This window comes from Ursus americanus, chromosome 1, assembly GCF_024610735.1.
Source record: "Ursus americanus isolate L20-20 chromosome 1, mUrsAme1.1.p, whole genome shotgun sequence".
NCBI classification, from domain to species: Eukaryota; Metazoa; Chordata; class Mammalia; order Carnivora; family Ursidae; genus Ursus; species Ursus americanus.
In genome coordinates, this window is record NC_142127.1 from 44,143,190 (window position 1) to 44,155,812 (window position 12,623).

Genomic DNA, 12,623 nt, shown 5'->3' on the forward strand with positions numbered 1-12,623 from the left:
GATCCAATTTGAATGGCAGAGAAAAACCGAAAAGTGTACTATTACTAATTTGCACAATAATATCAAGTGGTCTAAAATTTGCTTAAGGAAGACCCAGAAGGAGAAAAGTGAGAGAATAGAACAAAACAAATATTTGAAAAATAATGGCCAAAATTTTCTCAAAATTGGTGACAAATATTAACTTTAGACATTTTTTTTTAAGATTTTATTTATTTATTTGACAGAGATAGAGACAGCCAGTGAGAGAGGGAACACAAGCAGGGGGAGTGGGAGAGGAAGAAGCAGACTCCCAGCGGAGGAGCCCGATGTGGGGCCCGATCCCAGAACGCCGGGATCACGCCCTGAGCCGAAGGCAGACGCTCAACCGCTGTGCCACCCAGGAGCCCCTAACTTTAGACATTTTAATATTAAATTATATAATTTCAGTGAACATCAGCAAGGATAAATATAAAGTTAACTACATTGGGCCCATCTTAGTCAAGCTGCTGTAAACAAAAGAAACTTTTGGAAGCAGCCAGTAGAAAAATCCTTATTATATGCTAGGGGCTGATATCTCATCAGAAACAATTCAGTCCATAAGAAAATAACCCAATGAAAGAAAAAAGGAAAAAGTTAACTTGTTATTCTGCAGTGAAACTATCCATGAAAAGCTAATGTGAAATAATTTTAGCATGAACAAAAACTGAGAGAAGGTGTTGCATCAGAATCATGCTACAAAAAATGTTAAAGAAGTTCTTTGGGCTAAAGGGGAAAAACCTGTCAGATGAAAATTTGAATCTGGGAATGATGGTCACTCAAAATTAATAAACGTGGGTAAATAAAAAAGATTGCCTTTTTTCCCTTATCTTAATTTCTTTAAAAGACAACTAGTTGTTCAAAACAAGAGTTTATGGCATATGTAAGCATAAAATATATGAAAAGATTAGCATATGTGGTTGGGGTGGCAAAGATTTTTTGGAAAAGTAACAAAAAGTGTTATACAGTATCTTAATATCTGTAGAATATTCAAACAATGGATATCCACTCAACAATAAAAGGAGAATAAACTGGTGATACCTGCACGGGTGAATTTCAACCTGAAGTATTCAAGAGGTATTTGTGTCAGTAAGGGTCTCAGATTTCTGAGATGGCCACCAAGTTTGAGAGTGATTTCATTTATTGAGCTAGTGAGTATCAAAAGAAAAGCAAGGTTGTGCAGAGAAAGTGGTAAGGTAAATTTTGGACCTGTTGAATTTGTGATCCCTATGAAATAGCCAACAAATGGAAGTGTTGAATAGGCAGGTGGGTCTGTGGTTCTGGAGCTCAGGAGATGTGCTGGAATGGAAAAATAAGTCTCAAAGTGTAAACTTCTTGTAGGAGGAAAATTAGAGTAATAAGGTCCAGGACAGAGAGACTTCTGAAGAAGTCCGATATTAAATAATTTGTTAGGGGAAGAAAAGCAGCTGAGAAGTATCCAGGGAGGTGGGGATCACTGAAGCCAGGAACAGAAAATATTTTCAGAAACAACGAACGAAAAAACAATGTGAAGAACCCCCAAAGAGATAAGCAAGATAACTTCAAAAATTTTGACTGAATTTACCAATGGTGATGTTGGCTATTTTGGTGAAATTTGTTAAAGCAGTTTGTGTTGACTGATAGGTTGCAAAGTGAGTTGAAGAAATGGAACTAGTGAGTATAGACAAGTACCCAACCTCTTAAAGAAGTTGGGCTATGAGGAGAGGACAGATGGGGGTAGCTAACAGGGGAAGCAGAATGTAAGGAGAGTCTCTTCGATGATGTTCATGGTAGTTGTAGAGAAGGACCGAGTGTCCATTGCTCCCTATAAAATCCCAATTGGAAGAAGTCAGTAGCAGGAAAAGGTTGAAACTATGTGGTTAGTTGAGAAAGTGAATTCTTTGAGAAGGCCAAAGGAGACACATAAAACAGAGAAATTAGAGCAAAGCAGGGGCTCTTCTTTCATTTTTAACAGGAAGGGAAAAACCTGCAAAGCGTGGGTTTGGATGTAAGTAGGTAGATAGAGGAACACTGAGAAGGTTCAGATTGTCTGACTTCTGTTCCCTCTGAGACTCAGAAGTACTGAGGTGGAAAGATAAGGAAAAGCAGTCAGATATGTGGAGGAGAGAGTAAGTTTGAAATAGTTGCAGATTAAGAAAATAGAGAATGGAGAATACTGCTTCTTTTTGGCCAGGAAAATAATTTTTATTTTTAGCATTCTTACCATCTGTAGTGGTGACCATGTTTATTATAACTAATATGAAGCATTCTTAGCATTCTAGCCTGCAGGGCCATGGGAGGGGACCAACTATTAGGTAATCATTTGGTGAGTTTTGGAGGCCTAGAGAAATTAGAGACAGAGCCAAGCAGTTGACCACAAGGATTTAGCTGAACCTTTCATGTAAGAAAATAAAAATAACAATATTAAATTTATGGTCTTAATTCATGTACTCCTCATCACTTAATAAACCTTAAATATAGTAAACAATTAAACATTGATTTGAGTACAAACCATTTGAGGTTACTAATTTGCTGGACCTAAACCAGTTTTTAAAATTTGTAATTGTGGTCTGTTGGAAGTAAGTTAAATTGCTCAATAATTATTTATGTTTTCAAGAGTATTCACTTGTGCAATAACATTTCTCTTTTAGGTCTTCACTGGGATCTTCACAGCAGAAATGTTTCTTAAGATAATAGCCATGGATCCATATTATTACTTTCAAGAAGGCTGGAATATTTTTGATGGTTTAATCGTGAGCCTCAGTTTAATGGAACTTGGTTTGGCAAATGTGGAAGGATTGTCAGTTCTCCGATCATTTCGGCTGGTAAATTAACTGGGAGTATCCATAATGTTTTTATAATTAATTTAATCAGGCTTCTCTCATCTAGTAGGAATAAGAATGATAAGATTTCCCATAGTTAAAATATTATTTGAATATATTTAAAAGCAAACCAGATTCCTGTACAACCAGCTGGCAACTTGTTCTTCATCATAGCTTTAACAGATAGATAAAGTTTATTCAAATGACCAAATAACAGTTCTTTTTTAATTGAATGGCAAGGCTAATAGGGATTTATCCTACAAAGGATTCATATATAAATCCAAATACAATTAAATAACACAATATTCATCGTTCAGTTATGTGAAGTTTGCTTAACTGTGCATAAGGCTTGTTTGAGACTTAGGATGAGCTCACCTTTTTCTCAGAGGCTCAGGAATTACGGAGTTGCCCACTTTGCCCTCATAGAAGTCAAGACTTGAGACTGGGTAGAGTGTGCAAGGGAAGAAGGTGGAGCTCCCCACACATTTGCCCCTTCAGCCAGTCTGGAAGTCACCAGATCTAGTCTCTGAGAAGAATTGCTTATATTATGTTTTGTTAATTTTAAAGAAATAGTCTTTTATTTGATTTTTATATTCATCAGTTCATGAATCTTTTAAAATTCAGAGACAAAATATCACTTGACACATTTCCATTTAGAGTGTGATGCATTTTATCATGCTGTTACTTTGAGTTGGCTCTTTTTGTGATTTATTTTCAATTAACAGAGGCTGTAGATAGTTACTAAAGGCAGATTCTTATTGGTAACATATTAATGGTGATTAGATTCAAGACTTTACTGTGAAGTCTATTTAGAATTTCCTGTACCACTTTCAAAGATGAAATTTGAGTTGAGATCCTTGGAGCTATGGTTTCCTTCACTAGTTTTCATGGATAGCTGTGAATCTAATTTGAAGCTAGAAGGATGCAAATAACAGAGCAAAAATTAGAAATGATTATATAACAAATAATATGGGCAACTACTTAAAAAATCTTTAGTAAGTCTTTGTGATGATGTGATGCAGTTTGCGGAAATAGGAAGCATATTAGCATTAGTGTTTTGCTTAGCGTTTTGCTCTGGGAATAAATTAAACATTTTAGTGCTTATATCCACTCCTTTGGGTCACTTAGATGCCATTAAATAATACACTACTCTTCTGACATTTACTGAAACATCAGAAACAAAATTCTGCTGCCATCAAACTGTAAATGGTAACTTAGAGGACTCCATGAGATCGTACAACTGGCACGTCAAGTACAGTGGTGGCAAGCCATTTACACACTATAATGAATTGATTGATTAAGTCACGAAGACATAAGACTTGACCAAATACAGCTTTTTACTTAAGTCCAAGTATTTCTTATTTGAATACAGTAGTCCCAGTAGTCCCCTCCCCCTTATCTGTGGGAATATGTTTCAAGACACCCAGTGGATGCCTGGAACTGTGGATAGTACCAAACCCTATATATGCTGTTTTTCCCTATGCATACACACCTATGATAAAATTCGGTTTATAAATTAGGCACAGTAAGAGATTAACACTAATAAGCAATAATAAAACTGAACAATTACAACAATATACTCTTAATAAAAGTTATCTGCTTTCTCAAAATATATTATTGTATTGTACTTACCCTTCTTCTAGTGATGATATGAGATGATAAAATGCCTGTGTGTTGAGATGAAGTGAGGTAAATGACGTAGGCATTGTGACATAGCGTTAGGCCACTATTAGGAAGGAGGAAGAAGCATCATCTGCTTCCAGACCGTAGTTGACCGTGGTTCACAGAAGGTGAAAACACAAACAAGGTCAGGGCCCTATAGTAAAATAAATCTCCTTTAAAATACAGCTTGAGGTTACAGCAAACTTATGATATAGCAAGATTAAAGCAATCTAACGATTTAAAGAAATTAGTTGTTTTTTCTCTCGTACCTTACATAATTTGTGTTAATTTAACTGTACTTATGTATCTCAAGTACACTAAAAAATTTATCCACTTTGAGCTTTTAAATAATGAAAGCCTCTACTTCAGTGAATCAGTCTCTGCCAATTAATCACCATTAATCTTAGCTATATCAGTTCCCTATGGAAAACAAAAAAATCTTACATATGCTTATAAGATTCTGGAAATGTTGATATATCTTTTCATTAAAATGCCAATAAAAACTGTATAATATATTTGTTTTATTTATAAAGTAGACTATTTTAGAATGAAAAATAACCCATGGTATTAAATAACTGATACATTTATAGATAATAGTTTGACACACAAATAATCCATCACCCTGTAATTGAGACAATTATGCCATAGATTTTCCCTGTAAATAAATTCACAGATTCTTTAGAAGGCAGGGCAATAATAGCCTTCTCACTTTTGTTTCCAGCTCCGAGTTTTCAAATTGGCAAAATCCTGGCCCACCCTGAATATGCTGATAAAGATCATTGGCAACTCAGTGGGGGCTCTGGGTAACCTCACCTTAGTGTTGGCCATCATCGTCTTCATTTTTGCCGTGGTCGGCATGCAGCTCTTTGGCAAAAGCTACAAAGAATGTGTCTGCAAGATTTCCAATGATTGTGAACTCCCACGCTGGCACATGCATGACTTCTTCCACTCCTTCCTGATTGTATTCCGTGTGCTGTGTGGAGAGTGGATAGAAACCATGTGGGACTGTATGGAGGTCGCTGGCCAAACCATGTGCCTTACTGTCTTCATGATGGTCATGGTGATTGGAAACCTGGTGGTATGTAGTAGAAACATTTTCCTTATCTTTAGTAAAAGAAATGTAACCATTAAAGTGTGTGTTCAACTGATGAATGTTTTATATGTTTTTGGCTTTTTAAATCAATGCTCAATTATTCATTATTGCAGAAGCCAGGTACAGTTTAGACTATTGAGACCAACATAAACTTTTTAAAAAATATTTGTTTATTGTTTATTTTTATTTTTCCAGTCTTATGTAATTGACATATAACATGTAACATATAGCGTATAACAAGCTGTTAAAATACCATTTGAACCAGAGTTGCTCTTCATCACTATACTTCTTACTATTCCATGGCAATGGCCATTTCTGTTTTTTATCTTTTAGTTCTTGTATTAAAGCATGGATGTGTTACTAAGAATAGTCACTCACTTTATTTTTAAGTATCAACAATTGTATCACTTGAAGATGTTTCAGATTTGGATTTCCTACAAATTAGAGTTTAAAAAAATTAACGGTCATCTTAATCCATTAAAAGCACATGAGTTATTTGGTGCCTAGAAACGACAGTATCAGCAAGTACACTGACTCAGGAATCACTTATTATTATGTCTATGTCAAAGGAGCCATTTCCAATACATCTTTACTGAGTCCTGGAGGCATAGAAAAGGTGATAAGATATATATGACACCATGATATGACTTAACTCAAACAGGGGTAAAGTTAGAAGTATCTAATATGTGTCAAAAATGTAAAAACAGGCGCCTGCATGGCTCAGTCATTAAGCATCTACCTTTGGCTCAGGTCATGATCCCAGGGTCCTGGGATTGAGCCCTGCATCGGGCTCCCTGCTCAGCAGGAAACCTGCTTCTCCTTCTCCCACTCCCCCTGCTTGTGTTCCCTTTCTCGCTGTCTCTCTCTCTCTCTCTGTCAAATAAATAAATAAAATCTTTAAAAAATAAAATGTAAAAACAGAGTGGTATATATCAAGTTCACAAAGTGGAAACATTGCTTTGGCAAGGATAATCAAGGCAGGCTTTGTCAAGGAGTTTGAACCTGAATTATCTTTAATTAAGATGTAAGACTTAGCTCGGTAGAAAGAAAAGTAGGCTGTTGCAAACCAAGCAATAGTGGACCCAGTGGATGGGGAAGAGAAGACAATAGACTCAGTGGGCGGGATCAGGTTCTTATACTTTACATATTAAGTAATTATTCTGAGTTGCTTAAGTTCCAATCCAGTGGACTAGAACAAGGACTGACATAACCATATTTTAAAATATGTAATTGATAGACTTAACTTCCTTTCACATTAAAGTAACCTCCAGTTCCCCCAAAGGAAGAAAAAGGGAGAGGAAAAAAGGCAAAAGTTTATCATTTATTTCTATTCGTTTGCAGATTTCAGCCTCCTCAATATTAGCTTAGATGATGCAGACCTATTCTTGAAGTAACAAGAAACATGAGCACTGTGCAATCCAGAAATATGAACGGTGACTTAAAACAACAAATATTTATTATCTCTAGTTTCTGTGGGTCATAAATTCGGGAGCAGCTTAACTGGGTGGTTCCGGCTTGGGATCTGTAGTAAGGTTGTTTTCAAGATGTTGGCTAGAGCCCCAGTTATCTTGACTGAAGCTGGAAGATGAACTTCCAAGAAGCCTCCGTCTCGTTGCTTTTGACAGGAAGTCCCATTTACCTGTTGGCTGTTGGCACAAGGCCTCAGTTCCTCTCCACGTGGACCTCTCCATCGTATTGTTGACTGTCTAGGACATGCAGCTGGCTTCTCCCAGAGCAGGTGACATGAGACAGAAGGCAAGGAGAAGGCTTTGTTTGTGTTCTAATCACTGTCCCTTCTGCCATGTTGTATTCATCAGAGCTAGTCACTAAGAAAAACTCACACATAAGAAGGAAATTAGGCTTTAACTTTTGAATGGAGGAGTAACAAATAATTTGTAGATCTGTTTTACAGCCACCACAATCCCCAATGCAATTTGCTTGCTTTCAGAGAGGTACAGATTGCATAGAACAGGAAGAGATAGTCCTGGGGTTCCATAGAACAGAAACAAAAAGTCATAGGCTTGTATTATAGATATGGTTTGATTTCATATATATACTTGGCATATATTGGAAGAAGAGAAGAAAAGGCAAAGAACAAAATCCTTTCTGACAACAATGAATGAACAGATCAAACTGCAGCAGGGAAGTTTAATGTAATAGTAGTTTCAGTAATTTTGTAATGACTAAAAAGGAAATAGTGTTAATAGTATTACTTGATATTGGACAGGTATTTATTTCATTCACTTTTTTTTCAGGATAGTTTATCACAAACTAAAAGGAATACCTATTAGTAAAAAATGAGGAGTAAGAGCAATTTTGGAAAATTTATACTTAAGAGCAACTGAATCAACAGAATGTTTTCATCACCTGTTTTCCTATTGTGTTTAGGTTCTGAACCTCTTCTTGGCCTTGCTCTTGAGTTCGTTCAGTTCTGACAACCTGGCTGCCACTGATGATGATAATGAAATGAACAATCTCCAGATTGCTGTGGGAAGGATGCAGAAAGGAATCGATTACGTTAAGAGAAAACTACGCGAATTTATTCAGAAAGCCTTTGTTAGAAAGCAGAAAGCCTTAGATGAAATTAAACCCCTTGAAGATCTAAATAACAAAAAAGACAGCTGTATTTCCAACCATACCACTATAGAAATAGGCAAGGATCTCAATTATCTCAAAGATGGAAATGGAACTACCAGTGGCATAGGCAGCAGTGTGGAAAAATATGTTGTGGATGAAAGTGATTACATGTCATTCATAAACAACCCCAGCCTCACTGTGACCGTACCAATTGCTGTCGGAGAATCTGACTTTGAAAATTTAAATACTGAAGAATTTAGCAGCGAGTCAGATATGGAGGAAAGCAAAGAGGTAGGAATTTTTAAATAAGATATTTTGACTTAACGTATGCTTTGAACTAGGAGTCTACATCGAAGTTATGTTTTATCTCTATAAGAAAATAGGATATTGACACACTTTCTATGGCAAACTGGTGATAAATTGAGGACAGGTTAAAATGTAGCCAGATAAATGATATGCTGACTCAGTTTTTTCAAATATTCACCATTTTAAACTATTGATAATATTAATACTCAGATTAATATGAATCTTTCTAATTATTTTCAAATAATTTGAGATTTGTGAAAATGCCTCAGTTCATTTTCTTCCTTGTAATTCTCCCACAATGGTGGTTTTTTGTATATACTAGAAAAATACTTGGTGAGAGGGCAGTTCCAATTCTTACTTGGCTTTTATGAAATACTTCATAAAATGTGATCTTATTTAGTTTGCACAGGCATTTTTATTCATGGAAAATCTGGTTGGGATCTTGGCTTGGAAAATCTGATTGGGATCTTGGCTTGATATTTACATATAGTTTCAGGTTTCTGAAGTAAATAATTTTTTTAAGGAGAGTAAGGTAGTGATGAATCATACTGAAAATGTTTAACCCTACTGAGCCCAGTGCATGCTGTCTACACAAACAAGTCCTGATATGTTGGAGAATGTAAAATTTTGAGTTTGTCAACTACAGTACCAGTCTTCGCAGTTTAAAGTATTCTTTGATTTACTAGAAAAGTATGAGTACCAGAGTATGCTTTTAGTTCGTTTCTAGGTTAATAAGCACAGAGTTGGAGATAAAGAGAAGAAAGAATTTAAACCCTTAGTGTTTAATTGTTTAACCATACAAAAATGAAAACAGAATTCCCCGTGATTAAAGCTTGCATAAGCAAACAAAAATAAGAGCCAAAAGCAGAATTCATCCTTTCTGTCATTTGAATTGATTGACAGGAAGAGAAAGACCTCCAGTACTATTTTCATTCTAAGAAAGATAGATGACTGGGGAGCTTGAGGCACTGAAGGGTAAAATTTAAGTAGTGTAGTGGTCACAAAAATTGGACATTAGTTAATAAAATTATGAACAAAAATATATTTCTATGAAGGAAACCTTAGCTGTTTCAGTCAGTATTCCCATGTTGATTATCTAAAATTACTGAAGAATGTGATATTTTTCATTCTTTCTTGTTTTAAGATAAGTATTGCTAATTCTGTGATTAGGTAGAAATAGATGTTAAACATGAAATCCAGAGAAAGTTTATTTATTTATTTTTAAAGATTCTTTTTATTTATTTGAAAGAGAGTGAGTGAGAGAGAGAATGAGCAGGGAGAGGGGGAGAAGCAGACTCCCTGCTGAGCAGGGAGTCCTACATGGGGCTCAATCTCAGGGCCCTGGGATCATGACTTGAGCCAAAGGCAGTCGCTTAACCAACTGAGCCACTCAGGCACCCCAGAAAAAGTTTAAAAAGAGGTATTAAAATTAATGGGTAAGTAACAAGGCCATAGTTACTAGTTTCACAGAATAAGTGATGTGATTCAAGGTGAAAATTATAAAACTTTATAGCCTGAGGCAACGAATTGCTGTAACTAATTGAACTCAAATGTTTACTAATAAAGCCATTATTTTAAAATTTAATAATATCTTAATATATGGTTAATAAAATTTTGGATAAGTGTAATTGGTTGGGCTGTGCTGAAGGAAAAGGTGGGACCTAATTGTACCTATTATTTATTATTGGAAATCGAAGCCAGCATTTAGAAAATAGAATTAGGTCATTAAATTTTACTATATATTCCCCTCTTGTTATCCTGACATTATACCATATAGTAAATATTTCCTTTACTGTAAGGGAAGTCAATTTTTCTTTTTTTTTTTTTTTGATTTTTCTTTTTATGTATGTTTGATTTTAGAGTATCATATAAATTAAGAATAAATTATGAAGAATCAAATGTTAAAGCCATCAGTGAGTTTAAACTTTTGGCTAAGTTTGAGTATCTTTTCAGGTGAAGTTAACTTGACATCCAGTCTTTTTAATTTTCAGAAATTTTAAAGCCTCAGGCTTTTCCAAAACTGCATGTATTTTTGCCTCACCCCCAACAAACCATTATGTTTGACACAGGAGGAATGTCCAATCAGGTGGGGCTTATAGTAGGAAAATCCAGACTCTCTTTCCAGTAGCCATTAAGCTTTTTCATTTGTTTTCTGTTTCAATTAAGTACTCCAAAATAATATATGTGAAGTCATTACTTTGGAATTGGAGCAGAGAACTGATCTGCCCATTGGAAATAGAAATTATTCTATTGCTTTGGCTATGGAGTCCTTTCGATTCATTCCCACCATAGAGATTGTTACCTGGTTGCTCAAATTTATTATTTGGAGGAATTTTCAAGTATGTCTTTATATCAGACTTCCTAAATATACACTCATAAACTAATAAAGATTAGGGCAATAGTCTAGGAAGAGAAATGTACAAGTTTTAATCATTTGGTATTTTACCTAGTAGCTCTGTACTAGAAAACAAAAGATATTTGAGAGAATTATCCAAGAATTCCAAATATTCCTACCTGAAATATCTGTTTAGTGTTCCGTCTTCTAGTTATTTTTGTCTGTTCATTTTTTTAACGAGTGGGATGGGTTTTGCTGTTAAGTAACACATGTACAGTAGTAAGAAATGGTATGAAGGTTATTATATTCTTTTCTAAATAATTTTTTTAATTAAAGGGAAAAAATAGAGCACTTCAAAAATTTTGGAATGCCTAAAAATCCATTTTTATAGGACAGACTAACCAAGTGGACTCGGAGGTTGTTTGGGTGTTTGAACTAAATCCTCTATGTCTTTGACAAAGTTGTGTGATTCTTTGATACCTTTGTGTAGATCTTTTAGAGTTTGCCATATAATCATGTATGCTCTAACTCAACATTATTTGACTATATTTAATGTAATTCTTTTCATAGTTTGTGATTTTGAATGACTGATTTCTCTTTTAGAGTTTTAATAATTTTGAAGCCATGCTTGAATGATTATTTTTCAAAGTGAAATTTACTAGTACAATATGGTGACCTTCACTGCTTACCGTTCTTACTTCTCACAGGGGTAAAATCAAGCTGGAGCCATCAAGAGTGCAGCTCTGGTGTTTTTTAACCAGCCAGAGGCTCGTGCCACCACTTTTACCCAGGTTACCCAAGCAAGTTGTACATATATAAATATAATCAGTTTCTAAATGAATTTTGACTGGCCTGCATGTTACTCAGCTACAGTCCTTGCCCATCCATTGGCAGTAAAATAAAAACATGCACAGCTGCTCTTACGCTGAGTCATGTCAAGCATGGTCGGGCAAGTCTGGCAACCCTAACTTTTTAAAACAATGATTTAGCTGCTAATCTTCTTCATAGATTTTAATAGAAATTAAATTCACTGAAAAAGGAAAGTGCATGCCTTTATGGATTATTTAATTTCCAGTTAATGCTACAGAATTTTGAACATGCTAAGGGCTTAAAGGAGAAATGTAGGTGCTCTTTGAAAAACTTGCAGAAAAGCTTTCTCTCCCCTGGTTTTTTTTTTGTTTTTGTTTTTGTTTTTTTCAATATAGCCCCAATGGGTGTACTTCGTTGATAATTTTTTGTTCAGTGTTATATTAAGTTTTTCTGAAGGGTAATCTGCAAATCAAAGCAATTCCTTATTCATGTGCAAACTGCCTAAAGGGTATTTTAATGTGATAATAATGTAAATGAATTGGAATGTTTACATTTTGGCTGCTAGCAGCATGGGTACAATTTTTATCTGTTTCATTACAGAGAAAATGGCATTGCTTTATTCAGCAGTTGACCCAGAAGTATTTTACATTTAGAATATGATTCCTTGGAAATTCTGTTGATATTAACCCCTAAAACTCCTAAGACTGAAAGAAAAGGGGAAAAAATGCCTTTTGTACACCAAAAAAATAAGATAATGGTCTTTTAGGTGGTATGTTCATTCTGAAAATAGATCTGGGATCCACCTTCTTTACTCGGTTGCTCCTCTGGCCTTTGTGGTTTTGTTTTTCCTTGTTTCATCCAGACCTGCTAGGAAACTGTCTCCTGAAGAATATTATTTAAATGTATCATACACTACAGACTCCTATGTGGAAAGAGAATCCTTGTGAGCTCCTTTAGTGTTTTTAAATGAAAGGACCTCCCTTGTCATGTGACCATGGCAATGAGTGTAACCCACTTTGGGGTC

The 12,623-nt window shown here is 35.2% G+C and overlaps 1 protein-coding gene across 1 annotated transcript in view; it reads left to right on the top strand.

Moving 5' to 3' along the window:
• The window catches only part of SCN2A (sodium voltage-gated channel alpha subunit 2), an 85,761-nt gene that overhangs the window by 40,442 nt on the left and 32,696 nt on the right, over positions 1-12,623 (top strand). The window contains exons 15-17 of the mRNA XM_045780598.2: positions 2,646-2,819; positions 5,200-5,556; positions 7,960-8,439. Of these exons, the coding sequence (XP_045636554.1) occupies positions 2,646-2,819; positions 5,200-5,556; positions 7,960-8,439 (1,011 nt within the window). The remainder of the gene's footprint in view (positions 1-2,645; positions 2,820-5,199; positions 5,557-7,959; positions 8,440-12,623) is intronic.